Source organism: Procambarus clarkii, chromosome 30 (genome assembly GCF_040958095.1).
Source record: "Procambarus clarkii isolate CNS0578487 chromosome 30, FALCON_Pclarkii_2.0, whole genome shotgun sequence".
In the NCBI taxonomy this organism is placed as follows: Eukaryota; Metazoa; Arthropoda; class Malacostraca; order Decapoda; family Cambaridae; genus Procambarus; species Procambarus clarkii.
In genome coordinates, this window is record NC_091179.1 from 23,375,383 (window position 1) to 23,391,177 (window position 15,795).

General features: G+C 37.9%; 1 protein-coding gene across 1 annotated transcript; it reads left to right on the forward strand.

The window, feature by feature from the left end:
* The first annotated feature begins 3,974 nt into the window (after window positions 1-3,974).
* Window positions 3,975-15,431, forward strand: LOC138369950 (uncharacterized). Its single transcript, XM_069333704.1, has 5 exons — window positions 3,975-4,419; window positions 4,531-4,644; window positions 4,753-4,809; window positions 4,993-5,186; window positions 15,426-15,431. The coding sequence occupies exons 1-5, from the start codon at window positions 4,215-4,217 to the stop codon at window positions 15,429-15,431; spliced, it is 576 nt and encodes a 191-aa protein (XP_069189805.1). The 5' UTR covers window positions 3,975-4,214.
* Window positions 15,432-15,795: the final 364 nt, after the last annotated feature.

The following is a 15,795-nucleotide window of genomic DNA, read 5'->3' on the forward strand; positions in this document are numbered from 1 at the left end:
TTTCTTGTTCACAGTAAATTTAAGTCGGTTGAGTTTTGTTGGGTTCCCAGCCATATTGGTGTCTCTTTAAATGAGCGTGTGGATGCTGCCGCCAAGGAAGCTGTCCACTCTTGTCCCATCTCTCGTAAAGGTATTCCTTATTCCGACTTTTACCCGGTTATCCATTCCTCCGTCCTTACCCGTTGCAAGGCTTCTTGGTCGTCTGTTACTGATAATAAACTACGTACTCTTAAATGTTGTGTTTCCTCGTGGCCGTCCTCCTTCCACTGTAACCGGCGATGGGAAACGGCTCTGGCGAGGTTGCGTATTGGCCATACTCGCTTAACTCATGGTCACTTGATGGAGCGCTGTCCTTCTCCTTATTGTCTTAATTGCATTGTCCCTCTTACAGTCGTGCATGTCCTTCTTGAATGTCCTGACTTCCAGGACGAGCGTGTGTCTTGCTTTCCGACCGCCTCTCGCGGTCACCTGTCCCTCAATAGTATTCTTGGTGACTCGGATACTTTTGATATTGTTCGCCTTATGCGTTTCTGTTCTCGTATTGGCATCCTTGGTGATATTTAGCGCCCTCTGATTATCCCGCACATTTGATGGTGCTACATAGCCTTCCCGGTTTGGTGCCTTCTTTTGATAATTACTTACTTACCGCAAACAGGCAAACATTAATGGTACTTGTTTCACATGATCCCCTGAGCGGAGGAACGCGTGGATATGTAGCTGCGTGAACGGTCTCCCGACCACCCTAAAGGTGCCGTCTACATATACCAGACCTTGGCATCCCAGAGAAGGCGTAGCTAACTGTCCCTGGCAAACAGAAGATGACGTGCAATAACTTGAATAACGTTATTGCAATAATAACCCATATTATGCTTAACAAGACACTGCAGTGCCATGCTGTCTATGCCTCCATTGTTGACATATAGCATACAGCATTGCATGCTCTGGCGATCTCACCTCCTTGCTCTATCCAGAACATAGACATTGTCCGGTAATTTTGCCTTCTTTATTTTCCTCTTCCACTTCATTTTCCTCTTCCACTTTATTTTCCTCTTCCACTTTATTTTCCTCTCCCACTGTAGTAGTGTACACTACACAGTCATCACGCACAGCAACACTGTCACACAAAACGTCGTCACGGTAACAATTCTGGGAAACTTGCAATGTGAGAGCTGTCAGGTCAGCAGACCTACAACTGGCTGGGATGTGTTGTCATTCACCGGGGTTGGGACATGCTGTCATTCACCAGTGTTGGGACATGCTGTAATTCACCAGTGTTGGGACATGCTGTCATACACCAGTGTTGGGACATGCTGTCATTCACCAGTGTTGGAACATGCTGTCATTCACCAGTGTTGGGACATGCTGTCATTCACCAGTGTTGGGACATGTTGTCATTCACCAGTGTTGGGTCATGTGGTCATTCACCAGTGTTGGGTCATGTGGTCATTCACCAGTGTTGGGACATGTTGTCATTCACCGGGGTTGGGACATGCTGTCATTCACCAGTGTTGGGACATGCTGTCATTCACCAGTGTTGGGACATGTTGTCATTCACCAGTGTTGGGACATGTTGTCATTCACCAGTGTTGGGACATTTTGTCATTCACCAGTGTTGGGTCATGTGGTCATTCACCAGTGTTGGGTCATGTGGTCATTCACCAGTGTTGGGCCATGTGGTCATTCACCAGTGTTGGGTCATGTGGTCATTCACTAGTGTTGGGACATGCTGTCATTCACCAGTGTTGGGACATGTTGTCATTCACCAGTGTTGGGTCATGTGGTCATTCACCAGTGTTGGGACATGCTGTCATTCACCAGTGTTGGGACATGTTGTCATTCACCAGTGTTGGGACATGCTGTCATTCACCAGTGTTGGGTCATGTGGTCATTCACCAGTGTTGGGTCATGTGGTCATTCACCAGTGTTGGGTCATGTTGTCATTCACCAGTGTTGGGTCATGTGGTCATTCACCAGTGTTGGGTCATGTGGTCATTCACCAGTGTTGGGTCATGTGGTCATTCACCAGTGTTGGGTCATGCTGTCATTCACCAGTGTTGGGACATGCTGTCATTCACCAGTGTTGGGACATGCTGTCATTCACCAGTGTTGGGACATGCTGTCATTCACCAGTGTTGGGACATGCTGTCATTCACCAGTGTTGGGACATGCTGTCATTCACCAGTGTTGGGTCATGTGGTCATTCACCAGTGTTGGGTCATGCTGTCATTCACCAGTGTTGGGTCATGTGGTCATTCACCAGTGTTGGGACATGCTGTCATTCACCAGTGTTGGGACATGCTGTCGTTCACCAGTGTTGGGACATGCTGTCATTCACCAGTGTTGGGTCATGTGGTCATTCACCAGTGTTGGGACATGCTGTCATTCACCAGGGTTGGGACATGCTGTCATTCACCAGTGTTGGGTCATGTGGTCATTCACCAGTGTTGGGACATTTTGTCATTCACCAGTGTTGGGTCATGTGGTCATTCACCAGTGTTGGGTCATGTGGTCATTCACCAGTGTTGGGTCATGTGGTCATTCACCAGTGTTGGGTCATGTGGTCATTCACTAGTGTTGGGACATGCTGTCATTCACCAGTGTTGGGACATGTTGTCATTCACCAGTGTTGGGTCATGCTGTCATTCACCAGTGTTGGGTCATGTGGTCATTCACCAGTGTTGGGTCATGTGGTCATTCACCAGTGTTGGGTCATGTTGTCATTCACCAGTGTTGGGTCATGCGGTCATTCACCAGTGTTGGGTCATGTGGTCATTCACCAGTGTTGGGTCATGTGGTCATTCACCAGTGTTGGGTCATGCTGTCATTCACCAGTGTTGGGACATGCTGTCGTTCACCAGTGTTGGGACATGCTGTCATTCACCAGTGTTGGGTCATGTGGTCATTCACCAGTGTTGGGACATGCTGTCATTCACCAGGGTTGGGACATGCTGTAATTCACCAGTGTTGGGTCATGTGGTAATTCACCAGTGTTGGGACATGCTGTCATTCACCAGTGTTGGGACATGCTGTCATTCACCAGTGTTGGGTCATGTGGTCATTCACCAGTGTTGGGACATGCTGTCATTCACCAGGGTTGGGACATGCTGTCATTCACCAGGGTTGGGACAGTAGTAGGGATGACATGCCACAGAACATTTTTTTTTCTGGGAAAAAAAGTGCCTGTGCGCCCCAAGGGTTTCAGGTAAATTTAGAAAATCGTGTATAGCACTTGGGGGTTTTCAGGTAAATTTTGTCAGTCGCAGATTTTAGAAGTAAGGATTTCTTATGAGAAAAATAATTTCCGAGACTTAGAAGTTTGTTAAAGCCTTATGGGAGAAATTCAAATAACGTGTGTAGCACTTTAGGGCTTCCAGGAGAACTCTACGGACATATTTTACATGTTTTCAACTTACAAAATCGTCTATGTAAGCCTTAGTTATTCATATAAATTTAGAAAAATCACCTGTGTAAGTCAGGGTTTTCAAGTCTCGTACATCACACCCCCTCCCTCCCCCCCTTGACTCGCAATCTGTCGCCTCACCTGTATTTACTTTAGACGTCAGCCAGCCAGCCAGCCAGTCGGCTCTTAATCTTATCTTATCTTATCCGTAATATCTGGACCGTCCCTCCTCTCTCTCTCTCTCTCTCTCTCTCTCTCTCCCTCCTCTCTCTCTCTCCTCTTCATATTATTCCCTCTTCCTATTTTCTGACATACTAATATTTTATTCCCTTTTCATTAACAGTCAGTTTTATACAAATCAACCGAAAGCATCTCAATGTAACCTTTAATACTGAAAACTGCCTCAGAGACTATCTAAGCTGGCCCCAGCTACCTGCCCCAGGCTATCTGCCCGAGGCCATCATCACCTGATTACCTGCCCCAGACATCTACCAGTCATTGTCGGCGTTCGCCACCGTAATAATTTATATATATATATACATTAAGCGTTAATAAAACTTATTTATTTATTTACAATTTATTTAGTCATCTAATTCATAGTTTACACAATTTATAATAAAAGAGTTTATCCCCAGTATTCGCCAATCATTCTCGCTATTAATAAAACAGCCAAACGCTCACTCAGGGGCACACTATCGTTATTACGCTCATTCAGGGGCCCCCTCAGATCGCCAAAGTCTCAGAGGCCTACACTTTCAGTCTACAATCAATCTTCATCCTGTTCACAAGGTTCCCCTAGCCTAGTCATATCATCATGTCAGTGTGTCCTCTGTGCCTGTCTCCTATCAACAACGAAATCGTTCATGTGTGTCAAACACGATGTTTAACATGCCTCGGTGAAATGTCCATCAACGCTCTTCAAGAATGCAGACTATACTGTATAGGATGCAATGGGCCTACACCGCCTGGACATTTTGACGTAACCTGTACCAGCTGTGGGCAACTCTATTGTGCAAATCGTAAGTACCTCTTTTTCTCGCACTTTCAATAAACTTTCAAAGAAAATATATATCCGAAACACACATACATACATACAGACAGTCAATTTATATATATTATTTTCATTTCAGTTCATGGTTCTACTTCCTGCCCATACTGTCGTTTCTCCGTTAACCGGGAACCTCCCACCGAAGCCAGAAACGTCATTGAACCTCCACCCAAACGCCGTCGCATCATAAATAACCGTACGTTTTCACAATAATTTTCATAATTTTTTAAAGTTAATAATTGTATATTTATCAAGTGTATAAACAAGTAATAAGTACTCATACAGAAAAATATTTCCATTACAGGAGTTCCTATTCGTGATCAAGAGAATCTCATACTTGGTGGAATCAACATCCCAGCTCGTAAGTAATATTATTATTTATCTGTAATTCAGTTTTTCCTCTTATTTAAACTTTTTGTTTTTCCTCTTAATAATAATTCCTCTTATTTACACGATATTTTCCTATTAAGGTTTTCAAATCCTCTTATTGTTTTCAAATGTGTTTTCCTCTTAATGTTTATTCATTGCTAATATTATATTACAGAATCTCCCCCGGATTCAACCCAACCCTCTGAGTGGAGCACACCTGTACGCAGTCAACCCCAGCTGTCCCAGGAGCTAGAAGAAGATGCACCAGACGGCAACCAGCAGGCATCTTCAGATGAAGAAGAAGAAGACAATCAACCCCCTGTTCATGACATATCAGATGAAGAAGTCAACGCTCCAGATTCCCCAGAGGTACTTAACTTAGATAACGTTGTTCCACGAGTGTTAGAAGTCATTAACCATTTCGAAGGAGCATTCTCGAGGCATTCTTTCTCCATTCCCGGTCATTTAGACGCCGACCCCAGCATTTATATAAATAGGTATAGGGAATTTTTTATAGAATATATAGACAATCAGTTCAGACAAATACAGGAAGAATTCCCTCCCTCATTTCACATTTACCCGGATGTAAGCCTAATTTTGCAAAAACTTAATCATGCCGACAATCAATATGAAATATTAGACGAAGTATTTTCAATTAGAGGCGAAACTCAGACTGTTACGCAGGAAGAGGTGGAAGTTCTTGTAAATTCATGGGTTGACGAAATGTCTGCTAAAATTGACGAATGTCTAAAAAATGTCCAATCCTCAAGTGTAGGAATTCATTCCATGTCAGGCTTTGCCATTAATTTTTCGTATATTCGCCACCCTATGCACCTTGGATCTTACGTACCATATCCTGCAAAATTAAAGGGTAAAGAATCAGTATTTAATCCTGAAAGTGAAGGAGATGAGTGTTTGTTACAGTGCATTGCCGCGTATAAAAACTTAGCATTGGGCAGGACTATGAATAACGTTAGACAACATTACAAAAGCCTTCGATGGTGTAGAAGATTCGTAGTATGGGCAGATGAAATCAGATTCCCCGTATCATTTGATAATCTTAAGAAAATAGAGAAGCTTAACAAAATTTCTATTTATATTTATACAGTAACTCATGAAAGTAACAGATACTATCTTAGTTTAGCTAGGAAAAGCCAGGAAAAGTACGCCGATAAAGTCCCTTTGTTGTTATTAGAAGGCAAGCATCTCTGTTTGATCAAGGATTTTGATAAATTTGTAAAGAATATTAACCATAACTACGGAAGGATTCCTGACACTCATAAATTCTGTAAAATTTGCCTTTTGCATGCTCCCTTAGATGAAATTCAGGCTCACGAAGAGTCATGCACTGTATCCCAAGTATTTTCGTTCTATAATCCTAGTGATAAAATCAGTTTTAAAAATTACGGTAGGACCTATAGCCCAACTCACACCGCCTATTACGATTTTGAATGTCTATTAGACCGTCAAAATCCTAGAGGCATGGTGGAATGTAAGCATAAAGCAATTGCTTATGCTTACATGATTTTAGACAGGGAATTCAATGTCGTAGAAACGTATTCATACGTAGGCCCAGACGCGGTCAATCATTTTATTACCAAGCTAGAAGCCTCATGGAAAGCTATTCATGCTCAACTCCCCAACTTCCCTAAGAACTTGTCTAGAGAACAGGAAAGAATGTTTCAAAACCAAAATACGTGTCAATTGTGTCATCAAACTTTCAAGGATAAGAAAGATAAACATAGACATCATAATCATGCTATTCAGGAAAATAATTACTTAGGTGCTTATTGTGCTCGTTGCAATTTACAATGTAAAAATTCTCGTAGATACTTAACCACATTTTCCCATAATGCTGCATATGATCTGGGAATTATACTTAAAGAACTGTCCAAAAATCCTCACCGCGATGTAGAAATTCTAACCAAGGAAGGATTAAAATTTATGCAAGTCATCATAGGTAAACTTAAATTCCTAGATAGCCTAGCTCTCCTTAATGGGTCATTAGGAACCTTAGCAAGCGAGCACGTTGCCGGTAAGAAAGCTACCAAGTACACTGAACACATACTAAATGGCGTATCCGATGAAGCTAAAGCTCTGTTAATTAAAGGTAAACAAAGCCTATGTTATGATTATATTTCTTCCATGGACGTGTTAGATGAACCTCAGCTCCCTTCGCGAGATAAGTTTTACAATGTTTTACATGACTCTCCACTCTCTGAAGAAGATTATAACAATGCTCTTAAAGTATTTAATTTAGGGAACTGTACAAACATCAAGGATTACCTCATGTTATATTTAAAAGTTGACGTGGGAATGCTAGTTGATATATTTACACTTTGGCGAACATCACTGAAAGAAATTTATGAACTAGATATTGTTTTCTATGTATCACTTCCTAGTTACGCTTGGGACGCTTTCCTATTTAAATCGAAAGTTGTACTTGACTATGTGTATGATCAGAATATATATGATTTGTTGAGAAGGAATCTTAGAGGAGGGTTCACATCTTCCATTAGACAATTTACACAGGCTGTTAACGAGCACACTACATCTAACCCTAGCTCTGATGACGATACTCACATTTTGTACCTCGACTTTAACAGCTTATATGCAGCATGCATGGCTGAGGTACTTCCCCAGGGAGGGATTAGACAATTAACTAACCTTGAGCGGGATACCTTATTAGGGCAAGGGTTACAACATATCCCCTGTAATCAAGACAAAGGCTATTGGATTTTATGCGATACAAAACATGTATCTCCCGAGGTAGCCAGGTATACTGATGATCTGCCCCTTGTACTGTCTCATACTAATATAACTGAGGAGTTTTTGTCAGAGTACAGTAAGAAAACCCTTAATGATGAAAAACGTAAGCTCCCACCTAAAAATACAAAGTTAATTGCATCCCACTTGCCCCAAAACGACTACTTAGTAAGCCTTGATTTCCTGCAATTGCTATTAAAACTTGGACTAGAAGTTGAACGAGTAAAAACAATCTATGAATTTAATCAGGCTCCCTATTTAAAAGATTTTATTTCAACCAACATTCGAGAACGAGCCAATACCACCTGTAAAGTTAAAGGAAAAGCTTTTAAACTCATAAGTAACAGTCTGTACGGGAAATCAATGACAAATATATCTAGATATGCTAATACTCACCATCTAGTAACGACAAAACATTCATTCTTAACTCATGCAAGAAACCCTTTGTATAAACGAGCTGTCTCTTTAGGTCAAGATAGGGTTCTCTGTACAGTAATGAAAGACATCCTTAAAGTTACCACTCCTTCTTACATGGGATATCAGATCTTGCAGATAGCCAAGAGGCGTTTATACGAGTTCTGGTATAATGTAGTTAAAGCCCATTATGGGGAGAGAGCTAGACTAATTTATACGGATACAGACTCATTTATATTTACTCTGACCTGTAAAGATGCTTTCCAAGAAATGACAAAAGCTCCTCTAGTAGATTATATGGATTTCAGTAATTTCGACAAAGATCATCCCATGTATTCTGCTACTCGCAAAGGTGAACTAGGACTCCTCAAGTCAGAAGTAAAGCAGAAAATCATAACTGAATTAATTGCACTCAAGCCTAAAACTTACTCTCTCCTAACCCTTGATAATGAACATTTATGTAAATGTAAAGGGATTCCTTATCACCAACAAAAGAAAATAACACATGCATCTTTTCAGAACACATTAGAGACAAATACAACTTTTAATTTTGTATCCCGATCTATTCGTAATGTTAATGGACAGATATGCACGTGTAAAACAACTAAGCGCGGCCTGTCAGCTTTTGATGACAAGAGGTACCTCATTAGTCCCACAGAGTCATTAGCTTACGGTCACCCAGACATTCCAGAGCGTGAGGTACAGGTACAGGTAGAGGAAGAGGTACAGGAAGAGGTACAGGTAGAGGAAGAGGCGCAGGTAGGGGATCCAGTAATTGTAGATAATCCCCAACCAAGACGTCAATTGTTCCCAATTTTTAATCTTTGGGAAAAGCGGGATAGAGTCGCTCAGCAATTATTCCCTAACAACAACTAAGTCTGTTACTGTATTGTCTATGTATTATCTATAACTATATTCAAATGTCTATGATATTGTATTGGCTATGATTTGTTACTGTATTTGATATGAAAATGACTAAGATTTGTTACTGTATTTGATATGAAAATGACTAAGATTTGTTACTGTATTGGATATGAAAATGACTAAGATTTATTACTGTATTGGATATGTTATGACTATGATTTAATGCCTATGATATTGTATATTCTATGATTTTATTACTGTATTGGATATGAAATGACTATGATTTTATTGGCTGTGATATTGTATATTCTATGATTTTATTACTGTATTTGATATGAAATGACTATGATTTAATGCCTATGATAATATATATTCTATGATTTGTTACTGTATTGGATATGTTATGACTATGATTTTATTGGCTATGATAATGTATATTCTAAGATTTTATTACTGTATTGGATATGTTATGACTATGATTTTATTGGTTATGTTTAAATAAAACTCGAATGTAGATTTTGTTTAAATACTCCTTTCATTATATATTTGTAGTTAGTCTATTGAATCCTAGCAACATGGAAGGGCAGAAAAAAGTTATTACTGAATCCCAGTTGAATATATTTAGTGAACCGTCAAGAATTATTATTGCTGGATTTTCAAATGGTGGGAAGAGCTATTTATGTGCTAAAATGATAGAGAAATATCAGCAGAACTTTGCAAAAATAATTATCTGTGGAAGCGGGTATAAAGAGTTGAGAACTAATCCACTCTTTAATCATAAGATATCTTTTTACTCTGAAATTGTAAACCCTTTAGACGATCGTGATCCAGAGGATACATCTCATATATTAGTTGTTTATGATGACTTGTATGTTGAATCTACAAACTCTAAAATAGTAAGTGATATATTTACTAAAGGACGGCATGAGAACATCTCTGTTATTTTTATAACCCAAAATATATTTTTCAGTGGGAAATTTTCTAGATCTATAAGTTTAAATGCTTCTCATTTTATTCTGCTTAAATCAAGAGACTTGTCCCAGATAGAAACATTAGGCAGACAAATATTCGGAAAACAAGATGCCAAGAAATTTTTAGATATATATAAGAAAGTGATTTCTCGACAGTATGGGTATTTACTTGTTGACTTGGGCGTTAAAACACCTGAATCCATAATATTTAGGGGAAATATTGTAAATGAACCCCCATATGAAATAGTGTATCAATGGTGAACATTACACAAGCTCTTAATAAGATATACAATGACCCCAAGTCCATAGGTGGGTTTGGTGGCGTTTTAAAATTGTATAAGGCTGCAAAGAAAACAATCCCTGAAATAACTATAAAAGATGTGAAAGACTATTTAAAAACGTCTAATGCTTATACCTTACATCTATTAAAAAAACGTAAATTTAAACGAAGACGTATCTTAGCACCTAGACCAAAAGCTTTCTTTACCAGTGACTTGGCTGATATGACATTGTTAGCTAAGCACAACAATGATATTAAATATTTATTAGTTTGTGTTGATATATTTTCAAGGTTTGCACATGTAGTTCCACTATCCACTAAATCAGGTCAGAGTGTAAGTGAAGCCATGAAAGCTGTTCTGGATTTACCTTCATCAAAAGGTGTAAGGAAGCTTAACACTGATAAGGGCGGTGAATTCTATAATAAATATATGAAACGATTGTTAGACAGTAAAAACATTGATCTGTACAGTGTATTTTCTCAGGAAACTAAAGCCAGCATTGCAGAGAGATTTATAAGAACATTGAAAACTAAGATATATAAATATTTAACGGCTTATAACACCTTAACCTATATAAATGTTTTACCTGATATGGTTAAAACGTATAATAGAACACCACATAGAGGATTAAAGGGGAAAATACCTATTGATGTACATGCTTTATCTTCGTCTCAAGATGTGACTAGGCAATTTAAGCTCATGTATAAAGGAGAGCAGCAGACTAAGCCACGCATCAGTAATCATCTGTCTGTAGGAGATACAGTACGGCTTGCCTTATCTAATCGTATTTCAAAGTTCAAAAGAGGTTTTCATCAACAGAACACGAAGGAAATATTTACAATTGCTCAAATTGATACTAAACAACCCGTGCCTTTATATTATCTAAAGGACTTAAATAATAGAGTTATAGAAGGCGGATTTTATAGAGAGGAGTTGACTCCCACCTACTTGTCAGATACATTTGAAATTGAGAGAATTATAAGTAAACGTAAAGTTGGTAATACTACTTTATATAAAGTTAGATACGTCGGTTACGACAGTTCATTTGATCAGTGGGTGAATTCAGATGACGTGAAGAAACTATGAAGAAGCAGCCCTTAGTTAGCAAGTATCGTGGATTTATTGAACTATTAGCTAGATTAGGTTATAATTCTAGGAAAAAGTTAATTAAGACTCTTAAAAAGGAACATATACTTTGCTTATCAGAAATATTTAATAATTTCTTAAAAAATAAAATTGAAGTTGGGAAGCCTATTTTAAAGAGACTTTCTAAATATAGAGCTCTACTCCATACATTAGCCTGTAAGAATAAAGCTATTTCACTCAAGAAAGACATATTAACAAGTAAAAGAGGAGGTAATTTATTGGGCATTTTACTTCCCATAGCTATAAATTTCATTTCAAGGCTATTTAATAAGGAATAATGAAAGAATTCTATCTTGTACCACGAAAAGCTATTGATCAACAGAAGCCTACGGCAGTAAGTGTTGAGAAGCCTACGATGACAGTGAGAACAAATCCTGTTATACAACACTTGATAGACTTAAGATTAAAGCTTAAGGATTATGATTTTGCTGTCTCCTTGTTAAATTATTTTAATACAACTGGACTTGTAAAGTGGGATGAGGAAGGGAACATTACATCGCCAGTTACTGGGCTCAATATTGTTGATGACGTTATAGGCAGGATGTGCACTCCGAAATTGTTATTCCCAGAAGATAAACTGCCAATTGCAAAGTTGTTCTACTCTTTGACATCTACACCTAAGAATTTATTTAGAAATGTAGATGCGAAAAATCAAGTGTTTTCTCCTCCAAGTTTGAAGAGGAAGATCAAGGCTGTAGATGAAGGAGAGTCTACCTGGATATCATATTAAGGTGAGTTTCTGTTTATTTTTATCATTTACTATTAGTCTACAGGATGGATAGTTACGTTATATATGCAGCGAGTAACTCTGATACTGATGTATTTAAAAACAATGCTCCCAATGCTTTTGAAAATAGATTACATAATCAGCTGCCTTTAGACCCGAATAAAGCTTATGAAGTGTGCCTGAAGAATATATTCCTGCCTCCATCTTATTTCGCTGTTAGGAGGAATGACCCGGAAAGTTTTATTTCAGTTCAACTTCTAGTGTCTAATAAAAGTTTATCTGATTTGAGTACGGTGAATACATCTTTCACTTTAAAGTCTGATATTTTAGCCAGTGATAATTGCATAGAGCTAACGACTATTTTAAATAGAGAAATTTCTACTATATTTTCAAAAGGTTCACTGAGTTTTATAGGACCCGTACTTAATTATAATTTCCCAGATAACGGGGACGTTTATATGAAATATGATTCGAGTATTAATCGAATTAAGTTTAATGCAGCATTTCGTGAGAAGTTGTTAAAATTATTTATTACAAAGGATGGAAAATTAGTTGTTAGAATTTCTTTATCTTTCGGTCGAAATATATGTAAAGTTATTGGAGCTGAAGTAGGTAAAGCCTATGATATTTTTATTATGAATAAGCCACCTAATAACAGGTTATTTGTACAAGATACTTGCTATTATCATCCTAGGCCAGGAGGCCGTATAGATTTCTTGTGTGTATATTGTGATAAGGTGCAGCCCACCATGTTTGGTAATCAGATTGTAAATATCTTGGATGTTGTTTCGTTTCAAAGTAATGTAACACACAGGAAATTATATAAACCTTTAAATACGACTAATATTGATGGCATCAGTATTAGATTAACAGACCAAGATGGGGAGCCTGTATATTTTGAAAAGGATGGATGTACGATTGCAGTATTACATATTAGACCCGTTGATATATAATGGCATGAGTAGATGGAGTTTATCATTCTCTCTTGGCCTGTTTAAACATGAGGGTCGGGTTTGTACCGCTGTCTGTTGACGAGGTAGGGCGATTTATCGCTCCTCGAGGGAAGAGAGGTGGAGCACTGGGCGATATTACTGTTTTTGATAGAAGACATTTAAGAGGAGGTGGAATATTAAGTTTCTTAACTGGTCTAGCTCGTAGAGCAACTCCTTTCCTATTAAAAACTATCATGCCAGCTGCATTGACAATGGGACAGAATGTTTTGCAGGATATAAATGCTGGTCAAGGTACTTTGAAAGATTCATTTAGAAAACGCGGTATGGAAACATTGAAAAGTATAGGTCCTAAATTGTTAGCAGGTGGCCGAATAACGAAAAGAAAAACGAAAAGACCTGCCTATATAAAGAAAATGGATAGATATAAAGACGTGTTTTCATAAAAACAGTACTAGTTGTATGCTAGACGCAGACATGATGAGTGTAAATGCTCCTAGTGCAGCATTGCAAGTTCCTTTAGAAAATTATACAGCTGCTATAAGCGATGGCTTTCCTAAAGTTAGTCCTCATAGAATGGTTGAAAGTACGATATTTTCAAGACAGACACAGGATATTTTACCTGTGAATTCAAGTATTAACAATAAATTTAAAGACTCTTATATTGAATTCCGTATCCCGGGAGTTAAGGGCCAATTTATTGATCTTTCGAGCTTGACGCTAGAACTGATGGTTGAATTAACGGGACCTGACGGAATTACGGCTTTAGCGGATATTAAAAATGCATCAATAGTCAATGGCTTGTCCCAGACAATGTTTAAAGCTGTAACTGTTTATTTAAATGAGCAAGTGGTGGAAACTAATTCACTATTTTCATATTTATCATATGTAAAGCTAATGACGACACTTTCTGAATGTAAAGCTGAAAGATTTAAAGAACTGACGTATTTCTATAATGATGTTTTCCCTGAAAAATATGATGTAGATTATTTTAAGAATGCCTCAGAAGACCTTAAATCTAGATTTGTAAAGTTAAAAACTGAGGGAGTAAATTGCTGCTTTAAACTGCTATTGGACATTACAACTTTGAGCGAATATCTTTTGGATGGAATTGATATTCGTTTGAGATTAGAACTTAACAGTGATCAGTGGGTTATAAACAGTATTGAATCTGGATATAAGTTTAACATAAAACTAGCTAGAATGTGGATTGATCGGATAACTCCATTTGCATCTGGATTGGAGGCTATTAATAGAGCTCTGGCTGAACAAAATACACCAGTTACATATACGTTTGATAAGACACTCCATAAGACGTTCATTCTCGGTAATGGGCAGCAGAGATTAAGTATTGACCAGCCATGGGGGAGCATTATCCCAGATAAATTATTTATTATGATGATGGATATGGAAGCAATATCAGGAGCGTATACACTTAATCCACTTTATTTCGATCACTGCGATTTATCTAATGTATATATTACACGTGATGGGACAAACTTATTTAATATAACTTGCAAGTTCCCGAATAAATGTTCGAAACTATACTACGAGACTCAAAATACAGTAGGCTTTAATGCTTGTAATACCTTGACATATAATTCTTTTATAAAAGGAAGAACATTACTGGCATTTAGACTAACGCCTGAGGAATTGAGAGATACCCTTCCTATAGAGGCTTCGGGCAACCTGAGAATTACATTAGAATTTGCTGTTCCAGCGAAATCAAATAAAGTTATTATTTTATTCGGAATTACAACGGGAGTATTGAGAATTTATTCCGATAGGCGAGTTGTGTGTGATACAAGAGCATGAACTGCAAACAAATTAATACGGCATTGAACGATATGAAAGGTAGTAAAGCTAAATATATTGGATGCTATTTAGCGACGGATATATATAGAATAATGAAGCAAATACGGGACAGGCCGATTATGTTTATAATAAATACCTTAGGAAGAGACTCTAAGGAAGTAATGGGTCACTGGATTGCTGTATATAAATCTAAACGGAAAATAGTTATACTCGATTCATATGGAATAAATGTGTATTCGCCATACATTTCGGAGTTTTTAAATTATTATAAAGACTGTGATGTATACACGTTTACAGAGAGACTTCAGAGTTTAAATACTTACGTATGCGGGCTATATGCGATGTTTTTCTGTTACCATCTTTCAAACAAGGATCTAAAAACTGCAATAAAGCTATTTGAAACTAGTTTTACTTATGGAGAATATATGCAGAATGATAGGAACGTAATGAGGCTATCTTATGCTTTATTTAAAAATATGCCGAGCTGCTATGAAACGCTGTGTTATGATAAGAGCGATATTTGTTGGAAAATGTGCTTGGAGACGACTGGCTGAATGAGGCTATAACAAATTATCTAATGGAAAATGGTGAGTACATTTGTTTTGAGGTTTTATGTGTATGATAAATATTGTACATGTGTAAACGCTATCTGAAACTGTTATTCTTTATTACAGAGATGAAGAGTGAATAGGACGGATATTATACAAGCGGATTGAGGAGCGAGCTTCTTAGAACTTCGGGCTAAATGAGTTGTTTATTATAAATTGTGTAAACTATGAATTAGATGACTAAATAAATTATAAATAAATAAATAAATAAGTTTTATTAACGCTTAATGTATATATATATAAATTATTACGGTGGCGAACGCCGACAATGACTGGTAGATGTCTGGGCAGGTAATCAGGTGATGATTGCCTCGGGCAGATAGCCTGGGGCAGGTAGCTGGGGCCAGCTTAGATAGTCTCTGAGGCAGTTTTCAGTATTAAAGGTTACATTGAGATGCTTTCGGTTGATTTGTATAAAACTGACTGTTAATGAAAA